The 14,665-nt window shown below is 47.3% G+C and overlaps 1 protein-coding gene across 9 annotated transcripts in view; it reads left to right on the top strand.

Annotated features, from left to right (window-relative positions):
- Positions 1-9,682: 9,682 nt before the first annotated feature.
- Positions 9,683-14,665, top strand: part of EIF4G3 (eukaryotic translation initiation factor 4 gamma 3) — a 367,346-nt gene continuing 362,363 nt past the window's right edge. For 6 of the 9 annotated variants that reach the window (XM_079928399.1, XM_079928396.1, XM_079928398.1 and 3 more), the window contains exon 1: positions 9,994-10,344. In XM_079928399.1, the coding sequence (XP_079784525.1) occupies positions 10,121-10,344 (224 nt within the window). In that variant the 5' untranslated portion in view covers positions 9,994-10,120. Of the gene's footprint in view, positions 10,345-10,371; positions 10,858-14,665 lie in introns of those variants that run through there. The other 3 variants (XM_079928402.1, XM_079928400.1, XM_079928401.1) reach the window with 3 other exon arrangements.

Here is a 14,665-nt window from a genome sequence, read left to right as displayed (position 1 = left end):
TGTGGGTGTTTTATGTTTATTTAAGGGGTACCTTCCCAACACTTTGGCTTGAGAAGGTCAAAGATATCACTTAGGGCTTCCCTGGTGGTGCAGTGGTTGAGAGTCCTCCTGCCGATGCAGGGGACATGGGTTCGTGCCCCGGTCCGGGAAGATCCCACATGCTGCGGAGCGGCTAGGCCCGTGAGCCATGGCCGCTGAGCCTGCGCGTCCGGAGCCTGTCCTCCGCAACGGGAGAGGCCACATCAGTGAGAGGCCCGCATACCGCAAAAAAAAAAAAAAAAGATATCACTTAGTGCTTTTGGCCAAAGCCAAAAGCCGGCCACACTGCAGCATGAAATGAAAGAGGCTTCTATTTTCTTCATGTTCAGAAATCAGGTTGTGATACTTATCCTCAGGCCATTTCCAGCTTCATAGAAAAGATAAATAAGCTAACGTCTGTTGAGTATTTATAATGTGCCAGGTACTAGGCTACATTGAAGTCCCTTATGCACACAGTGTGATAGAATCACAAGAAAATATCCCAGCACAAAAGTAGCAGAAGGTGGGGATGGATTAAATTTGTCTGGGAAGGAGGGAGAATCAAGGAAAATTTGTCCCATAAGATGATACTTGAGCTGGGTTTTGAAGGATAAATAGGAGCTCGCTAGGCAATCCAGGAGCAGGAGACACTTCAGGTGGAGGAAACAGCATCTGGAAAGATTGGGAGACATGAAAGTGTATGGCCATTCAGGGGGCATGTGGTGGGAACTGAGGGTGCAGAGATTGCTAAGAGCCAGATGCAAAAGGGCCTTAGGCACCTGGCTGAGGAACCTGGCCTCTATCTAATCCCCACTTTCCCTGCATGAGGGTGAAATCCAAAAACCTTCTTCAACTTCTCTGTTCAAGTGGAAGAAAAGGCGTGTGACAAGGGTGGAGGGGAAAAAGCATGATTGCCAAATTTGGGAAGCTGAAAAATGTTCATCTGCAGAATTAATTCTAAATCGCTGCTATTTTCATACTCATGCTGGTGGGAAAGGCAGAGCATAGCAACGCGCCTCAGCCTTTTTCCAGGTGTCTGGAGTGCTGGCAGGCCAGGCCAGGCCAGGCTGGCAGGCCGGCTCCCACGGAGATCACTGGAGCCAGCCTGATGCTGGGAGCCAGCTGTGGGCATCTGGAAATCCAGCTTCCTCTTCTAGTCATTAGATGGGGGGAAATTGGAATCCAGGATTTTCCCAAGGCAGTAAACTTGGCAGGATGATTAAATGGCATTAGGCTTGACAAGGGCCAGGGCAAGGCTGGACCACCCAGGTGGACCACCCAGGTGGCCAGAAGGATGTGGTTTCCAGATTCAAGATGGGATATGTGGGTGACTGTGCGAAGTCCCTTGGTTTAGAGAGTGCTGGAGGCCTGCTGGGCAGGTATTAGAGACCTTTCCCTGGGCCAGACCCAGTGGCCATGCAGGTTGATCTCAGGAACAGGGCAGCTCAGCAGATCTGGTATGTAGGGGGTTCTGCTAATAAGATGTGGAAGCAGTAAGATCATGCGCTGCCTTGCCCCCGGCCGAGCAGCCACCTCCTGACCATGTTGGGTGACAGCCAGACAAGGGAGGAGAGAAGGCCCTGTTATGATTCACTTCCTATGTGCGGGTAGTATTGGTACCCAGATCTCCACTGGGGTGTAATGAGAATTAAATGAGTTAATACATGTAAAGAGCTTTGCCCAATGCCTGACACATAGTGAGTGTTCAGTAAATGTTAGCTGTTACTGTTTTTATCTTCTAGACACACTAATGGTTTTTTTCCACTTGCTACCTTACTTAATCCTCAAAACAGCTCTAGGAAGTAGGAATTAATAGGTTAAAAAAAAGTTTGCTTTTTACAGTTGAGAAAACTGAGGTACAATGGGGGGTTATGTAACTCACTCAAGGACACATAGTGAAAAGTGGCAGAGCTGGAGGGAACCTCTACAACTCAACAACAATAACCCCCCCGCCCAATTCAAACATGGGCAAAGGACTTGAATAGACATTTCTCTGAAGAAGGTATCAAATGGTCAGTAAGCACCTGAAAAGATGCTCACTAGGGAAATACAAATCAAAACCACAATGCAATTCCACGTCACACCTATTAGGTGGGTTATTATAAAAAAAAGAAAGAAAAAAGAAAACAATTGTTGGTGAGAATGTGGGGAAATTGGAACCCTTGTGCATTGCTGGTGGGATATAAAGTGGTGCAGCCATTGTGGATAAACAGTATGATGGTTCTGCAAAAAATTAAACATAGAATTACCATATGATCCAGCAATTCCACTTCTAAGCATGTACTCCAAAGAATTGAAAGCTGGTACTTGTGAACAGATACTTGTACACCGCTGTTCACAGCACCATTAGTCACAATAGCCAAAAGGTGGAAACAACTCAAATGTCCACTGATACATGAATGGATAAACAAAATGTGGTATATCCATTCAATGGGTTATTATTCAGCCTTGAAAAGGAATTACATTTTTGACACATGCTACACAAGGTGAACCTTAAAAATATTAAGTAGCTAGACACATAAGTATTGTATGATTCCATTTATATGTGGTACCGAGAGTAGTCAAATTCATAGAGACAAAAAGTAGAATGGTGGTTGCTAGGGGCTGGAGGGAGGGGAGAATGGGGAGTTATTGTTCAATGGGTACAGAGTTTTAGTTTGGGATGTCAAAAAAGTTCTGGAGATGCACAATGTAATGACTGCACAACAGTGTGATTGCCCTGAATTGTACACTTAAAAAGAATTTTATGTTGTATCTTACAATAATAATAATAATAATAATAATAATAAAGAGTTGAAAGAAAGATAAGTGGCAGAATTGGGATCAGGACCAGGTCTCTTTGTCCCCCAGGCTCCTTGGGATGGTTCCCTGGGCCCACTTTCTCCTTTCTAGGAAAATGCACTCCAGTTTTGTTCAAAACTGACTGGTAGAGAGAAAAGCAGTGTCTTGAGGATGATGGGCACACCCAATCGGAATTAGTTCAAGGCATTTGCAAGTGATGTTCAACTTGAAGGACCGGCTAATTCTGAATTCTGTACGAGCCAGGTCAGAGAGCAGAAGGCTGAAGAGTCAGAGGTGGTACCCGTGCGCCGTCCTCTCGTTCTCCTCCCACCTCCACCACCCGCGCCCGCACAGCGGCCGTCATTTTGTGTCAGTCAGTCCACAGATATCTACTGGGCCCTCCAGTACACCACGAGACAGCTCTCAGCCACGAGCTGAGTGTCCTACAATTTAACTCAACTCTGACACCATCTACCTGGAGAGAGCTTCAAATCCCACGGCTCATTTATAAGGGATGGTCTGGGAAGGCCTCTCTGATAAGGTGAGGTTAAGGGCTCAGTCCTACAGGGGTGCCCCACCCCACCCCCCTGCTTCACATGACAGTCGCAAGCCCAGGCTGTTACCTGTGCTTCTGATCCACTGGCTAGAGATTGGAGGTTCCCATGACCCCCCTCCTTGGGTTCAATTAATTTGCTAGGGCAGAGCACAGAACTAAGACAAACATTTTACTTACTGGATCACCGGTTTATTATAAAAGGATATAACTCAGGAACAGCATAGGGCAAAGAATGGGGAAAGGAGTGTGAAGCTTCCATGGCCTCTCTCAGCACCTCCATGCGTTCATCAACGTGGAAGCCCTCGGAACCTTGTCCTTTTGCGTCTTTACGGAGGCCTCACCACAGAGGCTTAACTGATTAAATCATTGGCCACTGGTGATTGAACTCAGTCTCCAGCCCTCTCCCCTTCCCAGAGGTCAGGGGGTGGGATTGAGATTTCCAACCCTCGAATCACAATGTTGTTTCCCCTGGCAACCAGCCCCTCCTACTTAGGTGACCTAGGGCTTTCCAAAAGTCACTTCATTAACATAACAAGTGACACCTGATTGCTTTCTTTGCTTAGGCAATTCTAAGGGTTTTAGGAGCTCTACACCAGGATTGGGATGAAGATCAAATATATATTTCTTATTATAAATCACAATATCACAAGCACACAATACATGTCAGGCACCATTCTAGGGCCTGGAGATACAGCAATGAACAAAACAGACAGAATCCCTACTCCGGTAGGGCTAACATTCTAATGGGGAGGGATAGATAGTAAACTCATGAATATGTAAATATGTCACTGGTTAGATGGTGATGAGTGTAATGAAGGAAATTAAAGTAGGTTAGGGTAGCCTGGGGCTGGGGGTGGGTTGCTAACTTATAAGGGATGATCAGGGAAGGCCTCTCTGATAAGGTGACATTTGAGCAGGGACGTGAAGGAAGTGAGGGAATGAGCAGTGCAGATATCTCAAGGACAGGAAACAGAAAGTGCAAAGGCCCTGAGGCAGGGAGTATATAAAAAGGAACATTGTAAAGGCCAGTGCACTAGAAGAGGAGAGTAGCAGAGAAGCTCTGAGATGTAAAGGTGGGGGTGGGAGATGGAGATCACGTAGGGCCTCGTAGGTCATTGAACAGATTTTGGTTTTTATTCCAACTCAGAAGTGAGGACAGTGGAGGGCTCTGAGCAGAGAACGTGACATGACCTCAACTTTTCTTTTCTTTTCTTTTTAAGATTTAATTTATTTTTGGCTGCGTTGTATCTTCACTGTTGCACGCGGGCTTTCTCTAGTTGCGGCGAGCAGGGGCTACTCTTCGTTGCGGTGTGTGGGCTTCTCATTGCGGTGGCTTCTTTTGGTGCGGAGCACAGGCTCTAGGCGCGCAGGCTTCAGTAGTTGTGGCACACGGGCTGAGTAGTTGTGGCTTGAGGGCTCTAGAGCGCAGGCTCAGCAGTTGTGGCGCATGGGCTTAGTTACTCCGTGGCATGTGGGATATTCCCGGGCCAGGGATCGAACCTGTGTCCCCTGCATTGGCAGGCGGATCCTTAACCACTGCACAACCAGGGAAGTCCTTAATTTTTTCATGTAAATAATTATGGGGATTATTTAACTTGTAGGCCCAGTTACCTATCTCTCTTCCAGTCCTTGCTAGGGGCCCAGAAGAGTGCCTGGTACATAGCTGTCACTCAGTAAATGCTTGTTTAATAAGTCCTGAAGACTGGTTGTGATTCCAGAGGCACATGGGGAGGAATGACCGACACTTGAAGTGGGAAAAGACTGGGGGTGGGGGGATAGGGGGATCCAACTTCTAAATGAGAGGATGGTATCAGATTTGAGAAACACCTTGGTCCAGCAGTGAAAAGAGGTCATGAGTTTCAGTCCAGGTTGTGCTGCTTACTTGCTGTTTGACCTTGAGAAAAAGCCTTTCTTATATCTGGGCTCTACCCCTAAAACCAGGACACTGGGTAAGGTGATCCCCTAAGGCACCTTCAGTCCTGACTAGACTCTATTACAACACTTCAAAAAAAATGTGGTAAATACAAATAACATAAAATTTACTGTCTTCACCATTCTATGATAATATTCTTTGTTCCCTCTTGCATCCTGGTGAAGCTGAAGCATCTGCTGCCGCAGTGCTGGCGGGGGCTGTGGTCCCCTCCAGGAACAGCTGAGAAATGAAGACCGTTACACACACCGTGGGCAAAGAGGTAGGACGACTTGGCCCCAGAAGTGGGAGTGGGAGTGGCAGCAAACTTTGCCTTGGAGGCAAGAGGGGAAGGCATGAAGCTTTGTTGAGGTACCTACCATGCCCTAGGCCCTGGCGATGCTCTCTACAGACCAGCTCCTTTAGGTCTTGCTTTAATCCTTTAGAGGCAGACCTCCTGTTTTTATTTTGCAAATGGCCCAGAGAAGTTAGGAAACTTGCTTAGGGTTGATTGGCTAGTCTGTAAGGTTAGAGTCCAGATCTATCTGAAAGTTTACAACCTTTGAAAGAAACTACCACCCTTACACGGCATCCTACCACTGGGCCCTGGGACGCTGGGCAGGGCCTGCTGGCACAGCTCTTTACTGAAGAACATATGTGGCCAATTATGAACGGGCCTGCAGTATAAGGAATGGGAGAAAATATTTCTTTACTGTTCCCATTGGGCTTTCCCTCCTTCCATTCATGTCCATTTCAAATGGGTGCCAGGTAGTTGCTCTTTCTTTGGTCTTTCTTCCTCCTCCTCCTCCTTCTTCTTTTTTAAAAGTTCTTGGCCTCCCATCTCTATGTCTTAACTGCCTAGGGTCTAGATCTTGGGTCAGCAAGTTCCATGCCCAGCTCTATCTTGTCAGGCCTTGGTGGAGGTTTGCATGTCTCAGAGCGGAGCACCTAATAACATACAAACCTTCTGTGGCTACTGAAGATGGCTTCTGTTGTGCTAAAAGGCCAGTCCCCTCCAGGAGAAAAAAAAAAATGAAAGGGCCAGAGAACTCCAGCTTGCGACAGTATTTTCAAAAGTTTTCAATTAAGAAATTAAGGGGTCCCCCTGAGCCCAATCTTCAGTTCACTCAGAGAAACAGCACAGTGACCCCACATGATAACAAATAAGCAAAGCTCCGTCACCCAGCCACGAGGAGATGCGTAAACCAAGTCTTCACCTGTCTGCTGGCTCTCTGAATGAGGATGGAGAGGTATTTTGATTCCGGGAGGAAATGCAGGTCTCTGTTGGGGGTAGCGTGGTGGGCTCTGGGAACAGTGGCTGGCTGGTCAAAAATTCAAGACTCCTCCTGTGAGCCAGCACTGCCTGCTCCAGGAAGTTCTCACCCTTTTCGCTCCCTGTGCAGTGAGGCCCAGCCTAGGCTCTGCAGTAGCCAGGGCTTCTCCAGGGTAACCTGAAAATCCTCTGGCCGTTCACAATTATTCTGTCCTTTAGCAAGCTCACATCCTTTTTATTGAGTGCTAGATATCAACGATATTTTAAATGACTAGGTAATGTTCCTATGTAAATGAATAATAGTAGCTAAAATGTATCCAACTATGACAATGAGCAAGGGACTGGACTTTGTTGTCTTATTTCTCATGATAAGAGGTGGAGTCTCCATTTTACAGATGAGAAAACTGAGGCTTGAGAGGTTATGTGATTTCTCCAAGGTCATACAATTAATCAATGGCAGGGCTGAGAATCAAATTCAGGTAATCTGATTCCAACAGCTGTACTCTTTATTGCTCAACACTGAGCTTTAAGCATCTACTTGGGAGCCTAGAGAAGGGGAGCCTAGCTCAGCCTGGGGAGCGAGGAAAGGGTGCCCAGAGGAGGCGAGGCCTAAGCCAAGCCTTGAGGCAGGAGCAGGCATAAGCCAACGGGCTGAGAAGGGAGAGGATGGTTTGGGGTCGTAGTCCACATACAGACACCAGGGAGAGGAAGAGAATGGCTTTGTCTGCAGTGGAGCAAAGTGGCTGCAGTTCTGGATCTGAGGTGGAGAGTGGCAGGATGGAAGCGGAGTCCAGATCCTGAAGGGCCTTGAATTTAGACTGGATCCTGAAGGCAATGGGGGAGCCATGGAGGCTCTCAGCAGGCAAGTTCACAAAATCAGCTTCGCTTGTTGACAGTGCCTCTGGCCAGCGTGGGGAGGTTCGTCTGTGGAAGGCAATGGTGGCAAATCAGAACTGGAGTCAGATGCCTGGGTTTGAATGCCAGCATTTCCACTTGAAAGTTATACAAGTTGCTTCTTCATATCTTTAAGCCTCAGTTTATTTGTGAATGGGATATAATAATACCTTGCAGAGTTGTTGAGGTGAGTAAGAGTGAATCTAAGCAGAATGTTTAGCAGAGCTGTACCCTGGCACCCAGGGGGTGTTCAATAAATATTAGCTTCTCTGTGCCAGACGGGAGGTGTTGAGCAGGGCTATGATTGGGATGAAAGGAGAGCGCTCTACCTTTCTGACTTTGCTCCCTATAAGCCTTCCGCATTGATTGCCTGGGGCCAGAATCTTATCAGGGACTTTTACATTATTTTGCCCAAGGTCTATCTGTTTCAAGAGAGATAATGCTCATAAAGTGCTTAGCAAAGACCAGACACACAGTAATCACCCGATGCTTGTAGCTATTAAGTTAGGAAATGAAACTAGCTCAGAAAAGAATAACAGTTAAGCAATGATCAGTCTGTTATCACCCTAGTATACATGGGAAGCCAAATTCTTTCCTGGGAGCAGGTTTCCCTTGGGATAAGGAAGTCTGAGATATGGAACATAGAAGGAGAATCTGGGGAACTGCAGGACCACTTGGGAATTTTTCCTGGAGCCAGTCACGTCTAGAGAAGAGCAGAAAAATCCAATCCCAGGTAAACAGGTGTTACAAATCCAAATGGCTTAGGATTCCAGAGTATGAAGTGGCTCCTGCCTTCCAGTCTGGAGATGGGGGATTATGCTTCCTTTTCTACACCAGGAGCTGTGAAACCCTCTCCGGAAAGATGCAGTTGTGGTATCACCCTCCAGATGCTTCTTCCCAGAGGGAGCTTTTGGAGGTCCCAGGGACTGTCAAGAATTAAGCAACCACGATGTGTAGAGCTTTATGTGAATTGAAAAAAAAAAAAGGCAGTGTGAGGCAGTATAGCAGGAGGCAGAACCCAGCTCTAATTTTGTCTCTGCCAACTACACTCTCCATGTGACCTTGGCAAAGTCTCTTGCCCGTTTCGAGCCTCAATTTTTTCAGCTTCTTCTGTGTGTGATGGTATTGAGCCTCCCTGTGCCTCAGTCTCTACAACTGTGAAATGATTACCACCTCTTTCACAGGACTGTGTGAGATAATGAACTGCTCAGTGCCTGGTTACAGTTATTACCTGGCTTGCTCCCTGATCTCTGCAATTCTTTTCCCCTCAATGATCCTGTGCTTGGACAAGACCCCAACTGGGGGTGGAGTGTGTGGGCAGGGGGTGGGGGGGTGTTGGCTGGTCCTGCTGGGGAGAAAAGGAGCTTATCACCAAGTGTTACGCCCGCATAGGACACCGGGAAGCCGACCACTGGCTGCTGGTCAAAAGGCGCTCCAGTCTCCGGGCAGGCCTTGGAAGAATCCGTCCACAGATCCCCAAGTTAAGGCTGCTGATTAGATAAGGAGGGTCGGATCAGGTCCCCAGGCAACTTGGGAAGCGGCAAGGTTTATTCGGACGAATGAACCTGGATTTCAGATGCAGGTTTGTCCCTGTCCTTTCCTGGCTGGATGACCTTGGGCCGGTCACTTTCCCTCTCTCAGACTCAGCGTGCTCTGGAAATGGAGCTCCTCATCCCGCTCACCTCTGGGTGGACAAGGGCGAAATGTAGACACAATGGACGGGAACTGCGTTAAGGGTCGGCGAGTGCTATTTGTTATGCTAATAGGTCCACCCGGTGGGCTCCTATCCAGCGGTTTCACTCCGGTTAAGCAGTTCCTCCCACCGTAACCGAGGTTTCTCGCCTCACTGCCTCCCGCCCCTACGGACAGGGCTCTGCGGACCGCAGGCTCCAGGGCCGTTACCATTGTTCTTCGAGGCTGGGCGGCAGAGGAGGGATCTCGCAGACCAGACCTCGCCTTTGGTCTCTCCTTCCGCCCCGCACCCCAGCCGCAGCGAGCCTGGAAGCCCCTCTAGCCGATCTTTCCCGAGCAAGCGAGTCCTCCCCGGAGAACTGCCGAACGGCGGCCGAAGGCGCCCCCGAGTGTTTCCGAAGAACCCCGACCTCTCGCAGTCTCCGGAAAGAGCCGAAGGAGCTTCTCACCCTCGGCCTCCCGAACTACTCCGAAAAGGCCCGAAGTTTTCCGAGCGGCCGTCCTGCCGGACTGCTGGAGGCGGCCGCAGCGCCATGTTGGATGCTCTGCTTGTTGAGTGAAGAAAATCCGCCGGCATCGCCTGAGCCCCGCTACCGAGAAGGGCGCCGCTTCCCCCGGGGAGGGGGATAAAGACCCCCTGCCGCCGGCCCATGAGGATATTGCCGTGAAAGGTCCGGTCTCTCCGCCTCCTGCCCCCGCCGGGTCCGGCCCCCCCCCTGGGGTCGCGTTGTCACGGAGACCGGCAGCCGGTGGTGCTGGCCCGCGGGGCGGCTGCTGCTGCCGGCGGCGGCGGCGGCGGCGGCGGCGGCGGCGGCGGCGGCGGCGGGCGTGTGTGACCGGCCCCGGCTCCCTCCTCCTCCTCCTCCCAGCCTCCCCCCGGCCCCCCGCTCCCGCCGCCTCCCCGGGTCTGCCCCCATCCCGCCTCCCCGCTGCCCCCGGCCCCTGCACCCCGGCGCGCCCGGTCCCGCTCTGGGGGGGTTGGTGGCTTCGCTTTGCCATGAGTTTACCGCAGAAACCGGCTCTGAAATCAGGCTCAGCGGCTGCAGCAGGAACCGGACCCGGCACCGGAGCGGCGGCGGCGGCGGCGGCGGCGGCGGCGGCAGCAGCAGCGGTACCGCCTCCTCACCCGGCGGCGGCGGCGGCGGCGGCGGCAGCGGCAGCGGCGGCAGCGGCCCCTCCTCACCCGAACATCAGGGCCCTCCAGACCCAGGCGCCCCAACAGTATCCTTTTCACCTTCCTGCCGGCCCTTCGGCTCTCTTCGCTGCAGACCAGGGGGGCTGTGGCCCCTCCGGGGACTCTCCTGCCGGCAGCTACTGCCCACAGGGAAGGGGCTGCTCCTCCAGGCCACGCACCCGGCTTGGCCGGAGCTTTTGGGGTGCCCCGGCAGCAGCACTACGGGGCACCCCGGGACCCTCTGCACTACTGCGAAAAGTAGCTCCATCGGCCTTGCTTCTGCAGCCCTTCCCTTTTGGAGCTGGGGGACCCTTCCCCCGCTCGCCTCTCCTCCCCTAAACCCTACCTCCCCCCCCTTATTAGGCCGAATTTGCTGGTGCCTGTGACCAGCCCCGCAGGGAAGGCTTTTCTCTGATTGTTGTGAGGACTACACCCTCCTCATCTCCCTTCAGCTCCCCCTGCAGCGGGGCATGGTGGGCTTCTCTAATTATTATTATTAATACATAATAAACTCTATTGGTAAATTTCCTGTGTGAAACTAAACTCAGCTCGTTCCTGAGGTAAGTTGGATTTTAAATCTACGGTGAAATTTTGCAGAAAGCACTCCCTCTGGTTAGTGTTTTTTAGCGATTGGGGGAGTTGTGGTTTGTGGTGGAACGCGATCTAGGGAGGAAATGTTAAACCGGACGCTTCCCTGCGTTTGACCTTTTTAAAGGAAGAGGAAATTAACAGACATTACCCATCACCCCCAAAAGTCTCACTTCTTGGAAGGCTTGTGTTATGCTGAATATTTTTAAAGGGCTTTCAGTTACTCTTCATAGGCCTGATGTCTAGAGGGTACCAGGGACCCTGGAGGAAAGTCTAGTATTGAATGTGTCTAATTTCATGTTATTTGCTTGATTGTAGAATTTTTGGACAGCTTTGATTAAAAAGACTTGGTGACGAGTTATTTTAGTTAAAAACCAGCCGGTGAAGGTAAAACATTGAGTTCATGAATTTCACGGAGACTTAGGCGTTATTAGCTACCTTAGAATAACATTTCATCATCCATCCCTCCCCCCAATCCGTTGTATTTGTGTAAATCAATAAATAATCATTGGATGTTAGATGTGTTTTTGTACTTGTGTCATCGTGTGTTTGACTTTTAGAGAGAGTAGGGTATTTGAGCAAGTGAGAAGCTAACTGCTGTGAGGTCCACAGATTATTTCACAGTCTGTAGTTTGATTCTTGTCTGTGTCCATTGCTTTGAGAAGGGGAAGGTATCTCCCTTCTAGAGTCATTCCAGGTCATCGTTTTGGTTTCTGTCAAGTGCCATTTTCTCTGTTCTTTGAATATTGTTAGTCCACATTTTTTCAATCCAAGCAGTGGTGGCGCAGAGTAAGATAAATTCCATTCCAGTGTCATGTGTGTACTGATTTCATAAGGTTGAACTGCAAGATTCTGTTCAATTAAGAATTGTTCACCAATGAGAATGGTTAGGGATTCCTAAGTGTTTGTTGCGCCTCGAAAACCTGGTTAGTTTTGATCAGTATCCCTAGTTGCTTTACTCTGGGGGAAGAAGTTTGGCTGATATGTCTACTTCAAGGTGGAATTCACTGCTGGATCTCTTAAACATATCTTGACTTAATGCTTTGTGAGTTTAAATTCCTTTTTAATTTCAGTTTTTTTTTTTCTGGTCTTGATTGCCCATATTTGGTTAGGGCTCTAAGTTTCTATACTGTGCCACCAAGTAAATTATTCCTTACCTGCATCTTGGAGCTGTTTTGGAAATTAAATGAAAGGAGGTCCATAGTTATGTGTTCTTGACTACAGAGTGTTAAGTAAGGACTTGAGTACTGAATATGACAGTGCTTGGTGAATTTGGTGGTGTTGTTACTTGGACACAAAGAGCTGTGACTTGAGTGTTTCAAGTGTACTTTTTCTCAGCGCATTTCACAAAGGAAGGACTTATAAAAGCTGTGAGTTGGTTGCAACATAAAAGTAGTTAGTACTACTGCAACAGTTGTTAAACGGGATTTAAGATGTAATTTCTAGTGGAAATAACTTTCATACCTATACGTAGTAATATAGGATACTTGGTTTTATGTGGCTTTAAGTTTTACTTTGCCTCATGTCATCGAAGTAAGATTAAATTTTCTTCTTGATGTATTTCACAATTCTATTATCTTCTCTTTGCTTTACACATTGAAAGGTTACAAACTGCTAAAATCTAAAAGCTTGTATAGTAAATGAAGTGTAGATTACAGATTTCATTAGAACATACCAATGGTGAAATGTTATCAATGGTAATGGGGAATTGGTTAAAAATGGATTGAAATAGAGCAATTCTGCTTTTGTACACTGAGTGTGACTGAGTGTGGGAATTTGTATTTGTTTGATGAAACCACTTTCCAAACCACAAACCATTGTATATAAGTTGATACACATTGAAGCATTGAGACTGGAGTGCAGATTTGGAGTTGCTCTTTCTGTGGCTTGATTAACTCTCCATTTCCTCAAAATATACGGGTGCAGTTGTGTTTGAATTAAATTAATAAGTTCAGATCGTATTTTAAATTTGTAAAAATATTAGAGATTCATGTAACAAGATGTCCTTCATTTGTACTTAGGGTTCAAGTGACAAATCAGAAGTGATAGTGAATTTGAATTTAAACGGAACCTGCTTAAGTAAACATTGGTATGGCGTGGCAGGCTCATAAGGCCATTTCATGGAAAGACGCCTTTGACTGCTGAGAGGCAAGGGATGGGGCATGGCAGAGGGTGGGCAGGAATGGTGGGGATGAAAGAAGAAGATAAACCCTGATATAAAAAGTGCTAATGGCAAGGGAGAAATATGCTTAGAGTTTTATAACATAATCCAGTATGAATAGTTTATGAAATTGGCACTTTAGGATACTTGCCTTGAGATTTGCTCACCTCAGCTTCCCAGTATGAGGTTCCAAGAATCTCAATAGTGATTCTTAACCTTTTCTGGGTAACAAACAACTTTGACATTTTGATGAAAGCTTGTAGATCCTCTCCACAGAAAATTGTACATGCATAGAAAATCTTGCTTACATTTTCAGGGAGTTCTTGGGTCCCCATTAAAAGCCTAATTCTTCAGATGGAAATTGCTCACCCTTGAGATAATTAAAGATAAATGAGTTTGAATTTAGGTCCCCAAGTAGTTCTGACTTAAACAGAACAATTTTGCAGTCTGTTATGAATACACAGTGTTCTATTTATATGGAAAGACTTCAGGGTGTAATTTCTCTCAGGGCTGCTGACACTTCTGGGGAGTCTAGTTACTGTTTGGGGGGAGTTGGTTTGGTTAAGAAATCAGAGCAGTGGGTTCTTTAAAGGAACTAAATTTGGTAAAGGCCTGTGGTGACCCAAAAATGACTTGTGTCCTCAGCTATTTTGTCTTAGATATGACATATATTAAAAGCAAATATTCCCTTTTTTTTTTTGGTATTACAGTTTTCCTTTTTTTTGAGCTCTGTGTTGATTTTCAGTTTTGTAGGCTGAAGCTAATATTTGCTTTCTTCTTTTTTGCCTCTACCAAAGCTAAATCTGAATAATAACAATAGTGTTCATTTACTGAGTGCCTACTATTCTAGGAGCCATACATACATGATTTTATTTAATTCTCACAAGGACTGTAATGAGTCTGTATATATTCCTCATCTGTAAAATACTATCTGTATTTTACAGATGAGGAAACTAAAGTTCAGAGAAGTTAAGTAACATTCCCACAGTCTAGTAAGTAATGGACTGCAGTTCAGACCATGGCTCCAAAGCTTATGAATGTCCTTTGTAGTATGCTGTGCTACTTCTTACCAAGTCTGCATGTGGAAGTGGAAGGAAGGATACCCTCCCATATTTGATAGCTAGGGGAAGTCTGTATAAAGTAAAGGAGCTCTTTGGAGTAATCTAGAATGCACTGATGCTGCACCTTGTTTTAATTAGCTCATAGCCACACACTGCTAGACAAGTAGGTTATCTTTACCTCATTGAGTCTTAAAGCATAGGAATAGGCCTGCCACATTTGATTCAGTGCATGTTTCTGCTTGTTCAGATGTTAGCAAGGCCTCCAGCAAAATACCTTTATAACTAGCAACTAGAACTCGGTAGCTTACGCAGTGGCCAGCAGTCTGTTTACTCCTAAGCCCCACCATCAACAAAGATGGATCTGTGCTTTGGGAGAGCAGATCCTCATCATCCTCTTCTAGCAAGGGAGAGAGGGAGACCAATGCAAGATGGAGATAAAGAAGGAAGAAAGTTAGATGCCTGAGGCATATCAGCTCACATCAGTCACATCCTGCTGCTACTCCCTGTCCTAGGCTTATGGGTATTTTCTGTCAAATTGAGAATTTAAATTACCTAAGG

The sequence above is a fragment of the Stenella coeruleoalba genome (assembly GCF_951394435.1).
Source record: "Stenella coeruleoalba genome assembly, chromosome: 1".
In the NCBI taxonomy this organism is placed as follows: Eukaryota; Metazoa; Chordata; class Mammalia; order Artiodactyla; family Delphinidae; genus Stenella; species Stenella coeruleoalba.
Note: the sequence above shows the minus strand (reverse complement) of the source record. Positions and strands in the feature narration are given on the sequence as shown.